This window comes from Neovison vison, chromosome 6 (genome assembly GCF_020171115.1).
Source record: "Neovison vison isolate M4711 chromosome 6, ASM_NN_V1, whole genome shotgun sequence".
NCBI classification, from domain to species: Eukaryota; Metazoa; Chordata; class Mammalia; order Carnivora; family Mustelidae; genus Neogale; species Neogale vison.
In genome coordinates, this window is record NC_058096.1 from 55,808,439 (window position 1) to 55,832,417 (window position 23,979).

At 41.5% G+C, this 23,979-nt stretch overlaps 1 protein-coding gene across 1 annotated transcript in view; it reads right to left on the bottom strand.

Moving 5' to 3' along the window:
* MYH15 (myosin heavy chain 15) overlaps positions 1–23,979 on the bottom strand; it is a 150,452-nt gene that overhangs the window by 44,831 nt on the left and 81,642 nt on the right. The window contains 6 exon segments of the mRNA XM_044255030.1: positions 1,691–1,815; positions 3,976–4,087; positions 4,089–4,326; positions 8,478–8,674; positions 11,531–11,649; positions 16,476–16,602. Of these exon segments, the coding sequence (XP_044110965.1) occupies positions 1,691–1,815; positions 3,976–4,087; positions 4,089–4,326; positions 8,478–8,674; positions 11,531–11,649; positions 16,476–16,602 (918 nt within the window).

Here is a 23,979-nt window from a genome sequence, read left to right on the forward strand (position 1 = left end):
TGAAACAAAGCTCACTTTACAAGGACTGGCCTGGTTAGGTGACACTGCCAACTGAAAGGATTCTATGTGAAATGTAAAGACCTCAGGAAAACAATTATGCATAAAAAGGCAAGAGCTGTGTCAAAAGCCATCCACTTGGGCTGCCTGGGTGGCTCAGTGGGTTAAGCCTCTGCCTTCAGCTCAGGTCGTGGTCTCAAGGTCCTGGGATCGAGTCCCCCATAGGGCTCTCTGCTAGGTGGGGAGCCTGCTTCCTCCTCCCCCGCCCCGGACCCCGGCTTGCCCCTCTGCCTGTTTATGATCTCTCTCTGTCAAATAAATAAAATCTTTAAAAAAAAAAAAAAAAAGCCATCCACTTGACAGCTCTATATGCAGGGTACTGTGGATACATCTTCTATCTGTCAGGTCTCTTACAGAAATGCAGTGATAACATGAACTTCATGGACATTGTTTGGTGTGGAGCAGACCTTTGAAGTCTAATTTTCCATGATCATACCTTCCAAAGGCTCTGTTTAAAAGGGACTGTTTTGCCAATTAAAAATCATTTTCTTGGGGCTCCTGAGTAGCTCAGTCAGTTACGTGTCCACCTTCAGTTCAGGTCATGATCTTGGGGTCCTGAGATCAAGTCCCACATTGGGCTCCATGCTCATTGGGGAGTCTGCTTTTCCCTATCCCCCCTGCTTATGCTCTTTCTTGCTATCTCTTTCTTTCAAACAAATAAATAAATCTTTAAAAAAAAATCATCTTCTCAGTTGGAAGGTGAGTGGTGGGGGCTGCGTTTTAAGTACCGGATGGATGCTTAGTCTAAGGGAGGGTCAAGAAGATGAAACTCAGCTCTGAGAAAAGAGGCTTTGCAGGATGTGTTAACTGCTTAGTGACCATGACAGATGACTCCTTTTAGTTCACCCTCTTTAGCAAAAAGTCTCAGTGGCTTATTCAATCTTTAGCACATACCCAGGGATAAGGTCGGAGATTGTTCCTGAACTTCTAATCCCTAACACTCAAAATGATCCTGCCAAACAATCTGTACAAAGATAAGCTTTCAGGACAAATGTTTAAGAATATCACTTTGAATCTCACTTTTAAAACTAAATTTTTTGGGGGGGAAGTGTTTTGATATTCATTCAATGGATATCATTCAATATCATGAAGGGATAATCATTCATTTAACAGTCACCAAATATTTGTTGAACCTCTACTACACACCAGCCCATGTTCTAGGCAAGTGCTTCTCGGCCGTTAGTGTAAATATGAGCCACTAAAGGATCATGTTAAGATGCAGATTCTGACTCAGCAGAGCTGGGGAGAAGGCTGAGAGTCTGAATTTCTTACAAACTCCAGGGCAAGGCAGCTCCAAGCAGCTGATCTGTGGGCTCAGTTTTGAACAGTGAGGGTCTAGGGACAGGGGATAAATCAATAAAGAAGGTAGTTGTGGCTCCTATTTTTCATTACACTTGGTAGATTTGTATCCAGTATTGCTCACCCTGCCCTCTGATCCTCAGTGTCTTCATCTGTGAAATGGGACAATAGTTTGCCAAGGTAAGGCATATCGAGCCCTGGGCCTAGTCCCCAGCACAGAGTTAACACTTGTAGGAGTGTGCTTTTGCTGTTGTTGTTGCTGCTGCTGCTGCTGCTGCTATTACTTTGCTTTGTCACAATGACAAAAACCTTCTTTGATCCCCAGAGGTAAAACCTCTGCTTCTTCCAGCGCTGCCTGGACCTCAGTCTTCTCTTGCTCAACCTGCTTCTTGGCCTTTCCCATTTCATTTAGGTTCCTCTTTCCTTCTCTCACCTGATTTGTTAGATTAGAAATCTCTTCTGGAGAAGGAAGAACAGCAAAGTTTGTGAAAGGAACCAGTGATATCTGACCCACCATATCAGGTACAGAGGACCGTTCCTCTACGACCATGGTCATGCCATCCTTGGAGACTTGATGGCAAGGTCGCCCATGGCACCTATGGGACCCTTGTTGGAATTTGAAAAAGTCACTCTTTCTTCAGTATAGTCTCTTGTCACCCACCGGAAAGTTGCCTGCTGTAGTTGCCTGCTATAGCAGGCAGTAACCGGAGAGGACGGTGCTTCTCAGAGTACCGTGCAGTGAACAACCTGTACAAATTTCCACAGCGGGCCTGCTTGTCAGAGCCATGTCAGATTCCGCCGGCTGCTGCTCTGAGACACAGACTGGGAATCCCTATACTTCTGGTGTAAGTGCCTAGCTGTTGAGACCCGTGGCTGCCATTCTGTCCACCGCCACCAGGATGGGAACTTGAAGCATAAGCTGGGTCATGGCCTGCCAGAAGCTGATGTGTGAGTGCAGAGTGACCAGAGTATCCAAAGGAGGTCAAACGCTTGAGCGTTTGTGGCTAGCCTCTCATGAACAGGAGTCGTAGGCAGAATAAGGCATCCAGAAGTGACAAAACCTCCACCATTCAACATTGTTACTGTCAGTTCTGCCTCTTCAGGAAGGAAGCCTCTAGTCACTGAGAGGAGTGGAATAGGGCCAAGTAGCTCTGGAAATTCCCACCGCCCAGAGGTAGTGGAAGGAACTCAAGAGCTTGCCTGCTCCTCTGGTTCCAAGATCCCCGGCTGTGATAGAGTTTTGAAAAGTTACAACACCAAACTCTTTAGATGACAGTTCTTATGTAATGAAGGCTTCTTTTATAAGTCCTCTTCAGAAGAGAGGTTTCCAAAGAAATTTCAGGGCCATGGTTCTCCATTCTGACCATACCTCAGAATCACTTGGAGAGCTTTTGAAAAAGATTCTGCCCAAGCCTCCACCCAGCCCAAGTGTGGTCTCCAGGCCAGCAGCACTGACCTCATGGGCAACTTATTAGAAATACAAATTCTGAGACCCCACCCTAGACCCAGTGAATCAGAAATTCTGAAGGGGGGCCCAACCCATTTTTTGCACCAGCCCTCTGGGCAGTTCAGATCCACCTGAAGTTCTCTGACCACTGTTCCAGCACCTCTCACGTGCGCAGTCTCACTGAGCATGGACTACGTAGGCCAACAGAGAAGCAAGATTCACTCCTGGCTCCAAGAGCAATGAGCTTGCTCCGGGGCATCTCAGGGTTTTCAGGCCCATCACTCATGGTGCTGGTGTAGGTTGGCAGCATCTCCTAATTTAGCAATTCATTCCTTTAGCCCAGCAGTTTCATTTCTAGGAAGCTACCCCTTCTGAAACATTAGCCCATATCTACAGGTATATGTCTGGAGTATATTGTAGAGGATTATTTGTAGCTGCAAGAAATTGTATCTAAGCTGAACGAGGTCTAGTTCAATAAGTGTTGCTCATCCTTATAATACAACACTCTGCAACTATCAGTAATCACGTGGCAGGCCTCTGTGGACAGACCTGAAAAGAGAATCACGAAGCACGTGGCCAGTGGCAGAGCCCGTGATTAAGTGTGCATAGGCTAGAGTCAAGCTGCCTGGGCTCAGATCTCACACCTGCTTTGGATTGACTGTGCATTTGGACAAGTTCTTGATCTTATAGGACTTAATACAATCTGCATTTTATAGACAAACCAACTCATAAGACTGTTCTGAGAATTAAATAAGGAATGGTTGTGTATGCAACAGAGCCCGACACATTGCATAGTCCACAGAAATATTTGTCAAATTAGAAGTTATTTTGATAAATGAAAAAATACGAGGTGTAGAATACTGCACAACTTGAATAATACATGCATGCATATATGCATGGGAAATCTTGGTCAGGCTATGGATGATAAAGAAATTCTTCATAGTGGCTTTCTTGATGAAGTGAACCTGAGGCTAAGGTAGGAGAGTAGTCTTATTTTTAGAATTTAATAAATAATAACCCTAGAAAAAAAAAGGTATTAAAAATGGAAAAGCTAAAACCTGAGTGGGACCATGACAGTTCTGAGATGCTATGGAGGACAGCCTTGCCCTTGAAGCCAGGGCTCCCCCACACCTCCCTGCTCCTGCTCTGGCTCCAAGCCCTGTTCAGAGTACCTTGGAGATTCTTGTTCACCCTCTGGAGGATCTCTTGGCTCACAGTGCTCTCCTCGTAGGCATGCCTGAGCTTGAGGAGCTCAGTGCTGAGGGCCTGGGCCTCCTTCTGAGAGGGCCTCTAGCATGGCCTGTGACTCCTCCTGCTTCTGCTTCCAGCCATCCAGGCACTTGTCCAAGTGCTGCCACTTCTGGTCCAGCATGGCTGCTGAGGAGCGGGCTTTCCCGAGGTCGGACAGGGTGTCCCCAAGCTCGAGCTGCAGTTGGTGCCTGGCCCTCTCCAGGGAGGCATTTCTGGCATTTGCTACCCCCATGGCTTCAGCAGCCTTCTGCAACCGCATGGCCAGCTTCTTCCTGAGAAGGGGAGACCTCAAGCAAAAGGCAAGTGAAGCTACAACCCTCAGAGTCCTCCCCCAGTGTGTCCTGGATTACAGCAGCGCTTGGGTACACAGCAGGGAGGCCCCTGAGGTCGGCTGAGAGGTACCAAAGCAAGAGCAGCTCACATCTCCAAAAGACCACTGTGTGCCTAGAGAACCCAGATGTCCAGGTGTGCTTTATCTTCCCCTAGCCTTTGCCAACCTGGTCTTGGAACTCGGGATCCCTAAACCTATAAGTATTTGCTTAACCCTAAACCTTCTGTCAGCAATCCAGACTTTATCAATGACTTCAGGAAGAAGTGGGAGAAAGCGGAAGATTGTATGGAACGGCCCACCAACAGTAAGTGGCTGTTAAAAGTTCTTAGGCACATCTGGTCTTCAAAGATCTCCCTGCTACATTGTTTTCTAGGAACACTCTTGGGTTCTCTCCTGCTCGTTCTCTCTCTTACTGTGTGGCTCCTAAACATGCCAAAATTCTGTCTTTCCTCTGAATTCCTTTTCCACCTCAGCTGCTCTTCTCAAATTTACATACTCAAATCCGTCTCATTGTTATGCTCACTTCACAGATCCCACAGCTCTCAGGGGGGGAGTCTAGCCCCTGCTGTTGGCCCTCCAGCATCCTCTGAGATGGAGTGGTTTATTAAAGTGCCTCCTCCGCCATTGCACAACGCAGTGCCCTGAGGCTTTCTGATGGATACAATGTGTTCTCTTGCTCCCATCTCCTGCAGGGAGGCTGGCAGCCCCGTTCTTACCCATTCTTTACATTTCTTAGATGAAAGGTAGTGTGTGTACCAAAGCTCTTTCTGATCTACTATTATTACAGAGAAAAATGTCCTCAGGAATGAACATGTGCCACACAGGTAGCCCATCAGACCAAAGTGGTCATAAAGCCCCCTTTTGGGGGGAGGGGCGGAATCCTACAAAAACTAATCTGTGCTCAGCATCCAGGAGGGATCCTCGCTCTAACAACTACTTACTCGCTGGCTTTCTAACTGTAGTAACTTCTCAACTTTGCTTCATTTTTCTTAAATGTTAAGAGAAGTTTTTTTTTTTTTTTTTTAAAGATTTATTTATTTGAGGGGTGCTGGGTAGCTCATATGGTTAAGTGTCTGCCTTCAGCCCAGGTCATGATCTTGGGGTCCTAGGATCAGGCCCCATATTGGGCTCCTGGCTCAGGGGGGAGTCTGCTTCTCCCTCTCCTTCTGCTTGTGCTGTCTCTGTCTCTCTCTCAGAAGAAAGAAAGAATGAAGGAAGGAAGGAAGGAAGGAAGGAAGGAAGGAAAGAAAGAAAGAAAGAAAGAGAGAAAGAAAGAAATTTATTTATTTGAGAGAGAGGGTGTGCATGCAAGGTGGGGAGGGGCAGAGGGAGAGGAGAGAAAATCTCCTGCAGACTCCCCACCGAGCACAGATTCCCAGTCCCAGGTCCCTGAGATCATGACCTGAGCCAAAGCCAAGACTCCGACCCTTAAACTGACTGAGCCACCCAGAAGTCCCAACAAGAGATACTGCCTAGTGACTACAGTTAATAACCCTGCCTTTACATTTGAAAGTTACTGTGAGAGTAGAGCTTTAACGGTCTCACCATAGCGACAACAAATTGTAGCTACATAGGGTAGGGGATCTATTGACTAACTACATTGTGGTAAAGACTTTGCCATATGTACCCATATCAAATCATCACATTGTATAACCTAAACATATTTTTTAATTTATTTTTTATTTATTTTCAGCATAACAGTATTCATTAATTTTGCACCACACCCAGTGCAAAAGAGTGCAAGCTGTGCCCTCTCTAATACCCACCACCTGGTTCCCCCAACCTCCCACCCCCACCCCCGCCCCTACAAACCCCTCAGATTGTTTTTCAGAGTCCATAGTCTCTCATGGTTCACCTCCCCTTTCAATTTCCTAAACATATTTAAAGGTACGTAGGAGTTTGGAGCCCTACTTGGTCCTAGCATGTCAATGTCAATACATATACAAATGTCAATTACATCACAATAAAGCTGGAGCCAAAGGAGATTCTGATGCTTTACTCCACCTCAAATAGGGGCCTTATAAAATAATTACATATATATATATAAAATATGTATATATATTTATATAATATAAATTATATATTAACTACCTTAGAAATACTCAATTGGTACCAGAAAATAGAGATTTTTCTTTGGATGACCACATATGGGGAGGGACTGAGGGGTTACCAGGACATGGGGCCATCCATGCTAAAATCAGCAAGCTCACAACTCCATTAGGCAAAATGGACAAGTTGGTCACCCTCACTTCAGTGATAATACTTTCTACATTTCCACACCAACTACCATTTGTTCCTCATTTGCCAACCATAAGTCCTTACTCAGTAAAAGAATGTGCAAGATATGGAAGATTAAGAAACCAACTCCCTATTCTTGGGGAATGTGGAATTCAGAAACACTCAGCTGGGTCTCAGGTGAGTTTGATTCAGCTAGACTAAGTCATCCTGTGAAGCCAATTAAAAAAAATAAATAAATAAAATAAAATATATATATATAGAATCCTAGATTTTTTTTTTTTTTTTTTTTTTTTTTGGTAGTTCTGCCTCCCTGGGATGAACCACAAGGAAAATACAATATAGACAACATTTTATTTATTTGATATTCAATTAAGTTTTGGGGCACCTGGGTGGTTCTGTCGGTTAAGAAATCAACTCTTGATTTCGACTCAGGTCATGATCTCAAGGTGGGGAGATCAAGTCCCATGCAGGGCTCTGTGCTGGGTGTGCAGCCTGCTTAGGATTCTCTCTCTCCCTCTGCCGATGCCCTCTTAACCCGCAACTCTCACGCACGAGTTCTCTTTTTCTCCCTCAAAAAAAAAAATAATAATAAGTTGAAAGCAGAAGAGGTATTCAGATAGTACCATGTTGTCCATTATTTCTCTTTAGCTGTCATGTGCTGCAGAACAACAGTCTGTTAGCTCAACAAATCCATGTGGTCGTAAGCAGTCTAGATGCTTTCCCCCCTTCCTACCCCTCCCAAAGAAACCTGCAAACACTGTGACTGCTGGCACCTTCACCTGCATTCTTCCATCATAGTGGGGGAAAAGAATCTTACTTTAGAAGCAAGTGCCCTATTTCCAATATGAGGAGCCATTTCAGTTCAAAGCCCCACTTTTCTGTGGCCCGGCATTTTTCAAACGTCTACCGCAGGTATTCTTAGTATCCGTCATCCCAAAGCCCTTTTCAAGTTACTGCAGTTTCAGAGACGGATCACTTGGTACCCCTCCAGGGACAGGACCCAGTGACTACTGAGCAAATGCACAGCCGTGTCTCACAAAGATTTAGGTGAAGAACGGAAAAACAATAATTTTGGTTGAAACTAAAGAGAACGGGATTGATCTGCCCTGAAGTTTTGCTAAGCTGCCAAACCAGGGACACGTTCTTTTGAATAAAGCTTTAATGACTAGAAATCTGGGGTTGGCTTGACACTTCCTCTCAAACTGACACAGCCCTTTGACCTCTGAACAATATGCTTCAGTTCTACACCCCGGTACCAGGTCTTGATTCATCTAGGCCCCAAGCTCCTGTAGTTCCTGAGAAGGACTTCTAAAGCCTTTATGGAGTGCTGGCTATAAAACTGATATTCTAACCCGAGAGGTGGTCTGAGGATGACTTCTTTTCAAACAGACTTGCAGCCCTTAAGGCATGATGACAGATCCTGATATGTTTTGAGCCATCTCTGTCCATCTTCACAGAGCACTTTGTAGTCTCCAAGTTGTAGACCAGAGACTTTAATGTCGTGTACACACTTGGACTCGACTATTCTGATGTTCCAAATGAAGTACAGGATTCTGAGGGCTAGCGCACTTCCAGACCCTAGCTCCAAGTCACGTCTTCTACGAAGACTTGCTTTGTGCCCTAGAAAGGGCCTCTTTTCTTTCACCAGGACCTCTTTCTAGTCTTTATTACTCTATTATAATTGTTATTTTTTAGCCCCACCAGCAGTGGGCTGCTTCAGCTTTGGTCTTGGGCTTATTCACACACTTGGTGGCATTAACTCAATGTCTACATGAGGCCTTTAAGTCAAGGTCACTCTCCTCATCCTCTGCTGTATAACTCCCTCTGTATTCAGGTCTGCCTTGCCCCACTCACTTGGCATCCTCCAAGTCCTCAGGCCTCTGGCAGATGTCGTCTGCATACTTCACTCTCCACCACACCATTTCACTGTTGCCTTTGGAGAGAACCCAGAGCAGCTCAGCCTTGGCCTCTTGTTCTTCCTCATTCTGCTCTTGAAGAAGGTCATGGTCATGCTTGGCTGACTGCAGGGCCTGGGCCAGGGTGCTCTGTGACTTAACAGACACAACACACGTTAAAAAAGGGCATCGCTACCATTAACAACGAAGCGCTTAGAGGTGACATCTTTTTTTTTTTTAGATAAGGTTAATAACAACCTGCCAACAATTCAAGCTGAACCTGAACCTAGTAAGATAATACCCAGGAAAGAATTTGGGACGAGAAAGGATCGAGTATCTAATTGCTGCTGTTACAACAGGGAACAGTGTTCTATTTAGGGAAATGTCTGCCTGACTATGTGGGCTTCAGCAACTGGCAGGTTCTGGAAATAGTGGGGAATACAAAGGTAGCAAAAACATTCCCTATCATTTAGACAGGAAGATTTATTGTTAGCACTATCTAAGATTGAGATCTTATTTGGACTAAAAAAGCATCACTGAGACTTGGTCCAGCTTTTCATTCATTGATGAAAAAATCTTTTATTTCACATGTAAATCTCTGAACACTATCTCTGATCACTTTAGAACAGCACTATCTGATAGAACTTTCTATAGATGAAAATATTTTAGGGGCACCTGGGTGCCACAGTCAGTTAACTGTCTAGCTCTTGGTTTTGGCTCAGGTCATGATCTCAGAGCCATGAGATGGAGCTCCATGTCAAGTTCCCTGCTCAGCAGGGGGTGTGCTGGAGAGTCTCTCTTCCTCTCCTTTTGCCCCTCCTGCTCATGTTTGCGCACTCTCTCTTTTCAAATCAATCAATCATTCGATCAATCAATCAATCCTTATTTTAAAAAAAGAAAAGATTTTATATATGGACCATCCAATATGGTAACCATAGCCACATATAGCTATTGAACACTCAGTATGTGCCTTAGTACAATGTGTGGTCCGCTGAATTTTAGTTTTGTTTTAAATAAACTTAAATTCACACAGCCACCTGTGGTACCGTAGCAGCTACTATGGTTTTTAGACAGCAGAGCTGAGTTTGGTGAACATTTCTGTCATTTACCTGTAGTGTGGTTATCCTAGAGCCATCATTCCCAAGAGATAACTTAGTCTAGTGGCAAGAACCTAGTCTACTGGAGTCTGGGCTGAGCCCTCACAGGTCCTTACTGCAAATTAGAAAAAAGCACCTTCTCAATCCGTGGATGCAGCTCTGAGAGCACAAGGCTTAGTTAACAGCAGCCTCAGCCAGACACCCTTGGGCAGCTTTGAAAGAGGAGCAACAATACACAATGACCCTGAGAAGGACGTAGGCTTTGAAAGCCAATAAATTTGGCTTTAAATTGTGACCCTACCCCTCTTCTATATTCATTGAGCCCCTGTTCAAGGCATTAGTGTTTATAGAAGTAAGTGAGATGAAGATAAAGTCTTTGCCCTCAGGAGCCATAAAGGGGTGAGAGGATATACAAAATGAACATATAAACAAATTAAAAAATTTTTTAATGCTGACAGCAGTAAGGAACTAAAACAGAATGACAATACAGGATGTTTGACTCCTTCACATCATTGCCCAAGGGCCTTGGGGAAGGGAAGGGCTTGTACATAGTAGAAATAGCAGCTATGAAAGTCCTCTGGCAGGAGTAATGGTGACTTGGATAAGAGGCCCAGAGGAGGTCTGGGCAGCTGGAGGGAAGGAAATGAGGCAAGCAGACGTATGACGTAAGGCCGCAGGAGGAGGCTGGAGGCTAAGCAGAGGGGCCTCTGAGGCCAGCTGGAAGCCACTGGGAAGTCAGCCAGAGAGATCGTCTAAAATCTAAATTAAGTCATTTCACGACCAGCAACAATTCCTTCACACTCTACTACTAACTGTATGACCTTGGACATGTTCTTTTTCTTCTCAGAGCCTTGGTTTCTTCATGTAAAAGATATAATTCTTCCTTTTTCCTAGGACTTATATGAAGATTGAGATAACATGAGAGACATATCTGGCAGAATGTCTAATGCACAAACCATGGGATTCATTTAAAAATGCATATATAATGTAGAAAATAAGAAAAATAGAGGGAATAAAATAAGATATCTGAGAACAGACATCTACAGTCTCATGACCTGTACCTCAGAAGAGATGCCTTTGCAGGGAGATTATGTACAAGTGAGGTGCTATGGGGCGTTAGTAGCAAGGTGCCTTCAAGACGAACCAGGTATTAGCTTGAAATATCAGGGCTCAGAGAATTTCTCTCTCACCTCAGTCACTCCATTTTCACCTTAAAGGGCCACTTTCATTGGCGTCACCTGCTAGAAACATTATATATCCTCTTGGGAAGAAATGACCGATATGTATAGGTTATTGACAACTTAAATTTGAACTAAGCCAGTCCCATTTGTTTCATTCTGGTCTTCTTTTTAATTCTACTTCTTGGTGCAATTCAGAATCAAAGATCCATAAAGAGCCTTGCTGACTTCCTGTTCACATAATAATGCAAAATGGAAATACACAGTTTGCTTGCTGTGTCTAAATCTGACAAACGGGGTGCCTGGGTGGTTCAACAGTTAACCATCTGCCTTTGGCTCAGGTCACGATATTGGGCTCGTTGCTCCATGAAGAGCCTGCTTCTCCCTCTTCCTCTGCTACTACCCCTGCTTGTGTGCCCCTCTCTCCCTCTTTCTCTCTCTGTCTCTCTCTCACTATCTCTGTCAAATAAATAAATAAAATCTTAAAAAAAAAAAAAAGTTTGACAAACTAGACAGGCAATTTGCATCACTGAGTAAAGTCCTTCCATGATGAAGTTCCTTCCTGGCACATACAAGGTCCACCATGGTTTTTTTCCCCATAACTTCCGGGGCATTTTCCTCTCTTTTATAGGAGGAGATATCGAGTCTCATCCATCAGGCATGATTTTTTTGTTTGTTTGTTTGTTTGTTTTTAAACACACAGTCAAGCTACTGGCGAGAAATAATAGATGCATTACTTTGGATTCCTCTTCCAGTTGCCCTTTCAGTGCTTCTATTTGCCAAGTGAAGTCGCTCTTTTCCCTGGAAAGTTGGTTTATCAGAGCTTTCTTTTCTTCCAACCTCTTCAGGAACTCTGCTACAGAGAGATTTCACAAAGTGAGTTAATCCTAGCCTGCCTCCCCATCCACCACCTCCTCCCATGAGCTGTCCACTCGAAGGACACCACAGTGACTCCTAACACATATTTTTAATAGAACAGGGGTCTGAGAGTTCAGTCATCAGCAAAACCATGGCAATGATCTGTTCTGGGATGCACAAAAGAGCCCTGAGAAAGAACTGATTTTTAGCAGTAAGTTTGGGTCAATAATAGGTAATATTAGCTACCGTATATTGAAACTTTTTTGTGCAGCAGGCACTACTGTCCATCTTAACTCCCATAACTCCTTGACCATGTTCGCAGTATATTGCCAACTTTAAAGAGGGGGAAACAGCAACTAACTTGGGTATGATTGAAACATCAACGTGCATAGCCAGTAATTGGTGGAGGCAGAATCTAATGACGTTTTTTTTTTTTTTAATTTTATTTATTTATTTGACAGACAGAGATCACAAGCAGGCAGACAGGCAGGCAGAGAGAGGGAGAGGAGGAAGCAGGCTCCCTGAAGAGCAGAGAGCCCGATGCGGGACTCGATCCCAGGACCCCGAGATCATGACCTGAGCCGAAGGCAGCGGCCTAACCCACTGAGCCACCCAGGCGCCCCTCTAATGAAGTTTTTTAACCCCGAAGAGCACATTCTTTTGTGTTATGCTCCCTTGCTTCTTTTATGTGGCTCTACCAACTTCTGCCTATATAATCTTTAGGGAATTACAACTTCTTTGTCACATCTGTAAAAGGAGGATAACAATAAAAAATTGTCAGGGCACCTGGGTGGCTCAGTCGGTTAAGCATCCAACTCATGATCTCAGGATCATGAGATTGAGCCCTGAGTCAGGCTCTGTGTTCATTGCAAAGTCTGCTTTAGATTCTCTCCTCTCTTTCTTCCTCTCCCTCTGACCCATAGCCCCTAATTGCACACTCTCTAAAATAAGTAAATAAAAATCTTTAAAAAACTGTTAATGGAAATTAAATGAATGTGTTTTGTGACTAATGTGTTTTCACTACTGTGAATGTGTTTTGTAGACTATCTGCTAAATAAATATTAAAAATAGTCATTAAATAGTGGGGGATAGGACCATGATGGGGGAAATTTTCATTATACTGTAGTCTACACTCTCTGTCTCTTTTGCTGATGATAGGACAGCAATGCCTTGATTATTAGCAATGGTACCAAATACTGAGCCAGTCCTGGGCAAAAGCAGTTGCTTCTATAGTGTAATTAGTGCAACACTAAAAGCCCACCATACCTGTGACCCCTATACTTCTTGCTATAAACAAATTCTAAAACTCTTAGCATTATAAGAAAGCATCTGTTTGGGCTAAAGCAGTTATTTTCAAACTTTTTGGTCTCAGAAACACTTCATATGCTTAAAATTTATTGGGGACCCCAAAGAGATTTTGTTTACATGGATTTTATATTTAATAGATAGCATATTAGAAATTTAAAATTTGTACTAATTCATTTTCAAATAATAATAAAAATCTTCATGATGTGTTAACATGTTTACCTAAACAATCATTTTTAAGAGGAAAAACTATATTTTCTAAAAGTACAAAAAAGTTAGCAAGAAAAATGACATTATTTTACATTTTAAAAAATCTTTGGCTTAATAAAAGCTTGATTTTCATATTTGCCTCTGAATGCCATCTACTGTAATACACTGTTTTTAATGACGTATGTGAAGAATCTAGCCTACCCTAGATACATGGGGAAGGGGAGATGAATTTTCATAGTCTTTTCAGATAATTGTGACCATTATTTGATACTATACCAAAACTCAACAAATAGAAATATCTCAAGGGTTAGTTGCAGTATGATCCTCCGTTACCTTAAAATTCAGGAGTCTAGCTTAAACTTTGAATGGATCTTTCACCCACACATGACTATATAACATCATGACGTGGTGATTTGAAAAATACGTGTTCACTGAATTACGCAGATCTTCTAAAATGTTGACACATTCCATACAACACTGAAAACAGCGTGTTTGTTAACATCACTGGTGATCTCATCAAAAAAGTCTTTAACAATTGAGAGTATCAGGCTCATGAAGGCATATACATGTTTTCCAAAATCTGATTTTTGCCTAAAAGCTTCAATTTTATTATTGGCAACAAATAATGTCAGTTGTTTTCCTTGAAGCGACAGGCTTACTTTGTTCACTTTTGAGAAAATATCTGCCAAATATCTGAATCAGAATACACATAGTTTGTTGGTCAATCGTCCTTTTAAGTAGATAGGATGCTCCCTGAGGAAACCTGCTAGCTCAGCTCAGAACTTAATCACACATCATACTTCAGAGGGGGTGTCGGTGGGGGGATGGGTGAAATAGGTGAAGCGGATTAAGAGCACACTTGGGGTGAGCACTGAGCAGTGTATAGTCCTTCAATCACTGTGTTACACACCTGAAACAAATATAACACTATGTTCACTGTGCTGGAATTAAAATTTTAAACTTTCATAAAAATACAGCGGTGCTTTATGCATACTTCCTCTTTTGTCAGAGAGAATATTAAAAAGATATATACTTGGGGTCAAGATATAATAAAATTAACTTTTACTGCTTCATTAAGGACATTCTTACTTAAAACTGACTTTTTTTTTCAAACTGTGAGTATATCAGTATATCAGTGAATATAATGATTAATAATAGTACGGTGTGGTGCCACTGTCTTGATGCATGATGAGACCTCAGTAGTTTTAACTGTCACTGCTTCTGCAGCATCAATACAAATCACAAAAGAGCTTAAGAAGCAGTCACTTTAACCTCAAAGGCCCCCTACATGGGTCTTGATGATCACCGGTGTTCTGTGGACCAAACAAAAATCTCGGTGACAGCGTCGTACTGAAAAGGAGTCTGAAGAAATGCCAATCTGCCAGGGGGTTGAGACTGACATATCACGTATCTCACAGAACAGGGACCCACTTAACATGGCTTACTTCATCACATTTACCACTGGTTTGCTTGGAAAGTGGAGTGTGATATGTTGACAGGGCAGGGCACGAGACTAACGGTAGTGGCAAAAAAGCAGCAAAAAATCTGAAGCGTAGACCCAAGGATGGGAGGGAAGGCTTGGATAGGTATATACTTAAATTTTAATTCACACAAAGCCAAAAGGTGAAAATAAGAATTAGAGGAAGGAAGAAAAGGTCCTCCATTCCGAGTGGAATTATCACCTCACACCCACTTTTACTTCACTCACTTACCCACTAATTTCCTCATCAAAAAAGTGAGTGGAAAATTAATGCCGACGGCTAGGGGGAGGTAGGCAGGGCCCATCACAACAATGTTGTACAGCACATCATTCAGGATCCGACATATGGGTTTTCTCCAGTCTTATCATTGGACTCTAATGTCCACAGACTACATCCTAAATGGCAAAAATCAAACTGGGGGTTTTGTAACAAGGCCAAGTGTCATCCATTCACCCCCGCTATTAGAGTCCTGTTCAGTGTCCCTGCTAGAACCAAAAACATTTTCTTTTGGGTTTCTAGGTTTATAGTTACTTTTGCCAGCCCATTTTAATTTAGCTTTAATTCTAGATTTAGCCTCTAGAAAGAGGCAAACACCAACAGAAGGATGTCATACAGTCTAAATGATCTTTATTCTCTTTTTAAAGTGTGTGCCTCTGGGCATCAAGAGTATTGTTTATTTTCATTGACCTAGGAATGTAATCTCTGGAAACATACTCCTAAAAATAATGTAATTACATCTAGCCACATGCTGTTCATAGCAGAGAAACAATTAAAGCTACAAGGCAAGGTTAAGTAAACCTTGATGGATTAGAAACAGCCATTATAAATGACTAAATATGAAAGATAAAAAAAAACTTATGACAAATTGAAAAAGAAAAGAAACCAAAGAAATTGCTAAAAACACCCACACACACACAAACTATCATTAGTAGAGAGTAAACTGTGGGACATTTTCCTACTTTTCATTTATCAAACGTTTGTGTAGCACCAATAAGTGGCGGGCATTGTTCTAGACGACTGACATACATCAGTGAATAAAACAAAGCTTAGAGGAAGCTTACATTCTTGCAGATGGAGATAGACAAATATGCACATTTATCATGTCAAGTATGTAGTTTGTTTGAAGGTATTAAAAACTATTTTTAAAAAGGCACAGAGAGAAAATGGGTTGAGAACAAACGTCACCTTCTCAACAAGGCCTATACTGACATCCCCCGGATATCTGTTTGATTAACCCTCATCTTCAAGTCTCTGGAGAATTATTAGAGTATTCCAGGCAGAGGGAAAAGCTAGGGCAAGACCCCAGAATGCGAGTGTGCCTGGTGTGTTAAAAACATAGTCAAGGCAGAATGAGAGAAGGGAAAGTAGAAGAAGAGGTCAGAGAGATAATGAGGGGCCCAATTACGTGGCCTTAAAGGCCATTGTACAGATTATGGCTTTCACTGGGTGTTAAAAAAAAGTATGGGTTTATTACTGAAAATTAGAAAAAGATGCCTGTTTCCATGAGGTCGACATTATAAAAAGTCATGTCTTGTAGGCTGTGTGAACAGCCCTGCCATTCTTTGATCTTGACAGTTCCTTCATCCAACTGCATATTTCTTTTCTTCTTCATGAAGGAGAGCTGGGCAGAGCCTCCCAAACCAGCACAGAGGTAACCCTCACCAGACAAGGGCATATCTGTGGACAAGGTTAAATCAGAGACTGCATTCTTCCCCTAGAATCTTCAAACTCTCACTCCATTTCAGTGACCGATTGATCATCTCAGTTGTCCTTCTACCAGGCTGCTGGGACTGAGCTCACTCACAACCGAAGCAGCACGTTTACTTACCCTTCTCACTCCATACCTTCGTCTTCTGTGCGTTCAGGTCATTTGCCAACTGAGTCACTTCATCTAGTTTTGCATTTGCTTCATTCAAGCGCTCTTCATACAGACTACAGAGCTTCTCAGAGTTCGCCTACAAGTTTAGAATGCAGGTTTGGGTATGGTTCATGGAGTCCATGCTGAATTAGCTGCATAAGACAGGGGGTGGGGAGGGGTTGGTTCCTGGGAACCTTGTGCTCTCTTCTGCTCTGAAGACCACAGCTAACATTTGGGAAACTGTATCTTCTAACTTCAGAAAACACAATAAACTCAAGGTCTGGGCCTTTAAGGGTCCAAACTTCTCAGGCTACAGGTGTCATGTAGAAACCCAGCTCTCTGGGTATTGGGTCACTCTCTAGAATTCTTTGTTTTTTTGAACAAGGAAACATGCCCTATACTTATGTAGTTCAAAATGACTTCTTGAAATTATATTATATATTTAACCATCTTATTCTCCCACTAGAATAGGTTTCATGAAAGTAGAGATTCTGCTTGATCAGATAACCCGTCAACACCTAGATGAGTGTCCAACACATATGAGAAGCTCAATAAACAATTGGGGACATGCAGAGGAGAGGGAAAGAACAAGGGAAAAGGAAATGAAATCCAAAGGGCTGAGCAAGCAGTATATAAGAAAGTAGATAGATAGGAACTGCAATGGTTTAATCATGGACATTTGAACTGTGAAACAACTACAACCTCTGGATCACTAAGGCTACAGGCTCAAGGGAACCCTGTTAAGTTAACCCTTCAACTCTAAACTCCAGTTTCTCACAATGGGTTTTTCACGTTTGGAGGAAAGGATATGCTGTTTGGCCTTTGTACTTCTACCTGACTTAAGTAACCAATATAACAATCAGATTTCTGCCACACCCTGGAGCTAATGCTAGTGACCTTGAGACCCAAGATTCTTAAACAGGACCAAGAGCTGCCAGACGTAAAATGGCTGCACGCCCTTTACCCAGTTGTAGTTTGCATCCTTGTTATTAATATGATCAAAAATTACATTGGTGGTGCTATAGATCCATTGTTCCACAGATAGCTGCTGGTTTTGCTCTTTATGTATATTAAATCTCAATTCCATACAACAGTCCCATAAGATCTTTGTTTTCACAATGAGTGTTAAGGAAAAGGAAGAATCAAGACAATAAAGAAAAGATCACACCAGTGGCATTCCAAGAAAATGGTGAGGCATGTGAAATCTGGTGGCGGGCCTAACAGTCTGAATGTTTACCTAATTTGTGGTGATGTAACAAGGACCAAGGACCAGGAACATTTGAAAGACACCAGGTTTAGTCCTCTGGAAAACCCCTAAATCAGCAAAAACCTTGGAGGCCTCCAGTTAGAGCCAGCTCTATGCTGAAGATTATTCTCTTCAAGCTTACACTAGTGACTATTCTAACCTCCCAATGAAAAATGACCAGATTACATTTTCTTATATCCCCAAGGCAGTGTGCAGTGCTTGACACAAAATAGGCTACTTAATAAATGTTGAAGACAATCAAATTATTGCCTTAGTGAGAGGTTGGCCAACATGCCCACTAAAGTTTACTTGGAGGTCATATTCAAGCTTTCCTTATAATGCCCAACACCCCACATTTACTTTTAACTTGGTCAAGATATTATCCACTGATTAGCAAACAAGTGAAGAGTCAAATCAGGTGCATGCTCATTTGGAGGCTGAAGAGGAATGTCATATAGGTCCTTGAAGATGTTCTATAGCACATGCACACTTATTGGTGATGGTGCAACTAAACTTAGTAGAGATTGGATGGCCAGCTTCTTGTACAATGTCATCAGCATCACATAGGTTAGAGCCCTTAGGCTAAATGTCAGGCATACTCAAATATCCACTCCCCACTGGCTATTGGAAAAAAGCTAGAGTAGTGATAAATGTAACAGTCTGTAGATGGTCTGAAACTGCTAATTATATTTTGAATGTTGAATAGTTTGCCCTCACTCCTGAAAGTAATTTGACAAAGTTGGCACACTCATTTTTTTCATCAAAATATCCTTTGAGAGTTCAGATTGACTCTGTTATTTCATTTATAAAATGTTTATCATTTTATAGTGATATATTTATAATGACAAAGTGTTTATCATTACAAATGATAAATGTTTTGTCATTTATAAAACAGAGTCAGAGAGGCTAAACACCTTGTCCAAATTCACACAGCTAGGGAATGTTGGAATTAGGATTTGCACTGATAACGGCCTGTGTGGAGGCAAGGAGAAAAAAAAAAAAAAAAGCCAAATACTAAATTTCTAAATGCCTGTTATATGAAGTAGTAATGACAAAGGGAATGTTACATTGACATCCTAGTTGACTCATACTGTCACGAATCCTGAGCGCTGGAGGAAACTGGATAAAAATATGATAACTATGTTATCTCCAGTCACAAATGACCCATTAACTGGGACAGGAAGAACACATCCAGGTGTGAGAAATGGCACTTCTGCTTATGGTCCTCAGTATTCTATGCTACGCACCTGTTTGCTGAGGGTGAAAGAACACAGAGCTCTAGAAGACTACTTAGTCAATGGGGTGTGGAAATGGCAAGCAAAGGAGCCAGAGAACCCTCAGTTTTTAAGAGACTCCTATGCAGTAAAGCCCAGCTGGGCTGTGTATATTTGCAGAGTAGGCAGCCACCTGGGCAGACAGAAAAGACACCTGCTTTTAGGCATCGCTTCATATGGTAGGTATTTCATGGGCAGTGTTAACCACTGGCAGAGCGTTTTCAATTTACAATGTATTTTTTATAAGCAGGAGCTGCAAAAGACATTGAAATCGGTTATCTAAAGGTAGCCTATATGGGGACATATCATTCAAATAGGCTGTAACTTGAAGGTACAAATTCAAATTTAAGCATAAAGAATAGGCACTAAATTTTCATACCAGAAAAGAAGAGGTTAATGGAATAATGTGCGTACATCTTAAAGCTGATTCTTAAAATGCTGCCTAAAAATGCTGTCTCCCAGAAATGCAGGAACCAATGGGAATTCAAAATAATCAAGATAATTGTGAGATTGCTTATAACTTTTAAATTTCCCTGGGCTTCTCTGTCAGCATAATATACTTTTTGAAAATGTTTCAGTTTCCACTGTATCACTTAATGATTGGCATTCCTGGGATTATAATTCAGGAAAAGATGAAATAAACAATTCAAGAAAAATTTCAGCATAATGTATACACTTATGAGAGTGAACAGAATCAATTTATACCACCGAGTAATATTTGCAGCAGCAGTGGAATGTGGCCACCCACCAACACAAACAGGATTGGGCGTCAAGGCCCATTTCTGCCATGATTGTATGCCTTGGATAGTCACTGAACCTATGAGCCACAGAATTCCCAAGAGGCGTATGTGAAAGTTAATGCTAGTACTTGAGTATACAGGTTATGCATATCATGTAGTGAGTAAGAGTAAAATAAGACCTAGTGTTTGCCTTAGAGATGTTTTCTACTTAAGCAAAGTTAAAAGACTATATAATGCAGTAGTACAAGAGGGATCCTAAAAGTGCTACAGTACTTCTGAAACAGATGCAGTTTTAATATGGAAAGTTGAACTTGAGCATTCCAAGGAAAGGGCTTAGTTTGGACAAGGCATATTGGTGGAAAAAGGATATTTGATGGAGGGCAAACATTCTAGGTTGGCTGAAATAGAAGGCCCATGAAAAAAAGTAATGGGATCTAAAATTGTCAGGACAGAGTGAGTCTGGTCACAGGCCAAAGGGTACCTTGAAAACCAGCAGTTTAAAGTTCAGTGTTAAGCAGGGGGACATGATTCTATAAATCCATGTTTAGAGATATTCATATAAATACTGTATAGGATAGACTGAAAAAAAGAAAAACTAGAAGCAAAAAAGATAACTTAGGAAACCACTTCAATAGTCTGGTTAAAAGGTAATGGAAGTCCTACCTACATGTGAGAATAGAATGGAAAACTGTAAGACAGTGAAGAATTGACCTGCCGTAAGAATTGATTGGAAAGCAAAAATCAAGAGAGGAAACAAATAATCATTTACAGGCTTTGAGCCTGGGTGATGGGAAGAAATAGGGTGCCAATGACAGAAATGTCCAGAAGAAACACCAGATTCAAGAGAAGGTGATGAGTTTGGTTTTAGACACACTAATTTGAGGAAAGAAAGACTTTACTGATCTTTGAAAGAACAACTTAAGAGAATACTTCTAAGAAAAGCAGAGATAATAAAACCCACAACAAGGGTTATAGGATTGAGGAGGTAGTGAGGCATATATATCTGCTGGTGGGAGCTAGCTTCCTAAGATGGTCCCCCCGAATGACCAACACCCTCTGGTACTCACACCTTTGTATAGATTCCTACCCTGTGACTTATAACTGAATCACTGCACTGCACTGCAAGTCTGCCTAACTAGAATTGTTGCAGCTTCTGTCTTGGTCTCTTGTAGTACTTGCTCTTATGCCCTAAATTGCCTTGTAAGAAGCTCAGGTCCCCCATGGTTGACATGCTGTGAGGAAACCCACGCTAGCCATATGGCAAGAAAGATTTCCAACTAGCCCCTAGCTGTTTTAGTTAGTTGTCCCAGCCCAAGAGCCGGACATGAGAATGAATAAACCCTCAGATGACTCCAGTTGAGACTGGAGAGTTGATAATAAATTGCTGTTTCAAGCTGCGAGGTTTGGGGATGATTTGTTATATAGCAATAGATAAATGAAACTATACTCTTTGGTCAAGGAGACAGAGGCAGATATGGATAGACTTTGCTTTCCTCCTCCTAGTATCTGAGGAAGAGTCTTTCTTTATTTTGGTTTGTTTTTGCAATAGGTGAATAACGGTCATGTGGAAAAATATTTTATTCTTTGGGACAAGAAAGCAAGAAATGGATGAATATAAGAAAAATATAAGGTGAAGAGAGAAGTTATACTGAATGGGTCTTGACCTAATCAGTTAGGTCTTACTACTTATTGGAAAGGATTTAGAAAGTCAGGGTTAGAATTTGAGGGAGGATTTTGTTTAAAATAAAACAGTGAATTAGAAGAATAAAAGAACTTCTGAGCAGCAATGAGATTCTAGAGGAAATTGGAAAGTATGAAATTCATATCTAATTAGTACAGATTTACAGTGACACTATCAACAGTTTTATGACTATGACTTCCTACTAAGATGTGCAGAAACAGAAGAATTCCTGAGGATAAACAAGAGGCACAGTAGATTATAAAGAGTAAGGACTTCTAGAGCATCATTTGGGCTGAGGAAAGCAAATGAAGTCTACAGGGCATGGAGAAAGAATGCTTTCACTGCCGAGAGAAAGAAGGATGGGTCCACATAAAAGGCAGAATACAGAAGAGATAGAGGAGAGAAGACTTAAATCCTTACTAAATTTACATTCTAAGATAATTGGGGGTGGGGTGGCAGGGATAGAAGAGAGAAAGAGAGAGAAGGAAAAGCAGGGTGGTTGTGTTTCTTCCTACTGAATGAGGTTTTTAAAGGGAACTAATGCTAAATATTTTAGGATTCACTTAGTCTCTCTGAGGAAATGTTACATTTTTCTGGCTATGGTCCTTGCAGGTTGAGCTTTATTGTTGGTTTGTCTCTTTTCCAGATAATTTTACAAATTCTGCTCACAAGGAGAATGTGACTCTGGCTACAGGTATACCTTGGAGATATTGCGGGTTCAGTGCCAAACCATGCAATAAAGGTAATAGCACAATAAAGTGAGTCAGTGAATTTTTTGGTTTCCTAGTGCTCATAAATGTTGTATTTACTCTATACTATAGTCTATTAATTGTGCAATAGCATTACATATTTTAAAAAGTGTATGCCAAAATTTAAAATGGTTTATTGCTAAAATATGCTAGCCATCATCTGAGCTTTCTACAAGCATAATCTTTTTGCTGGTGGAGGATCTTGCTCAATCTTGATGGCTGCTGATTTATCAGGGTGGTGGTTACTAAAGGTTGGGGTAGCTGTGGCAATTTCTTGAAACAGGACAACAGTGAGTTTTGACACATCAATTAACTCTTCCTTCATAAATTATTTCTGTGTAGCATGTGATGCTGTTAGATTGCATTTTACCCACAGTAGAACTTCCTTCAAAATTCGAGTCATCTTATCAAACCCTGCTGCTGTTTTATCAATGAAGTTTATGTAATATTCTAAATCCTTTGTTGCCACTTCAATAGTCTTCACAGAATCTTCACCAGGAGTAGATTCTGTCTCAAGAAACCACTTCTCTGTTCATCCATAAGTAGCAACTCCTTACCTGTTAAAGTTGTATCATAAGATTGTGGACCTTCGATACCATCTTCAGGCTCCACTTCTAATTCTAGTTATCTTGCTATTTCCACCACATCTTCAGTTACTTCCTCCAGTGGAGTCGTAACCTCTCAAAGTTATCCAGAAGGATTGGAACCAACTTCTTCAAAACTCCTGTTAATGTTGATATTTAGACCTCTTCCTACAAATCATGAATGTTCTTAAAGTAGAATGTTCTTAATCTAGAATGGTGAATGCTTTCCAGAAGATTTTCAATTTACTTTGCCCAGATCCATCAATGATTTTTGATGGATCTGCGGCAGCTAGAGACTTAAAAAATGTATTTCTTGAATCATGATATTTGAAAGTCAAAATGACTCCTTGATCCATGGGCTGCTGAATGGCTGTTAGCAAGCATGAAGACAACATGAATCTTATTGTATATCTTCATTAGAGTTCTTCAGTGACCAGGTGCATTGTCAATGAGTAGTACTATTTTGAAAGGAATCTTCTTTTCCAAGCAATAAGTCTCAACAGCAGGCTTCAAATATGTGCTGTCATTCAGGCTTTATTTTTCCATTTCTATAGCACAGGAAAAGTAGATTTAGCACAATTCTTGTAGGTCTTTGGGTTTTCAGAATGGTGAATGAGCATTAGCTTCAAGTTTAGCCCCTAACAAGAGAATTAGCCTGTCCTTTGAAGCCAGGCATTGCCTTCTCCTCTCTAGCTAGGAAAGTTCTAGATGGCATCTACTTCCAATAGAAGACTATCTACATTGAGTTTCTCTGTTTAGTGTAACAACCTTCATGAATTATCTAAGCTAGATCTTCTGGAAAACTTGCTGCAATTTCTTTTTTTCCCCCGGTGTTCAAAGATTCATTGTTTATCACCACACCCAGTGCCCATGCAATATGTGCCTCCTTAATACCCAACACCAGGCTCAATTTCTACATTGGCACCCGTTTCTTCACCTGGCACTTCATATTAGAGAGAGCTTCTTTCCTTAAACCTCAACAACGAACCTTCTGCAGCTTCCTCACTTCTCTCAGCCTTCACAGAATTGGAGAGTTAGGCCCTTGCTCTGGATTAGCTTTTAGCTTAAGGGAATGATGGTTTGATCTCCTATCCAGACCACTAAAACTTTCTTCATTATCAGCAATAAGGCTTTTTCACTTGCTTATGACTCATGTGCTCACTGGAGTAGCACTTTTAATCTTCAGGAATTTTTCCTTTG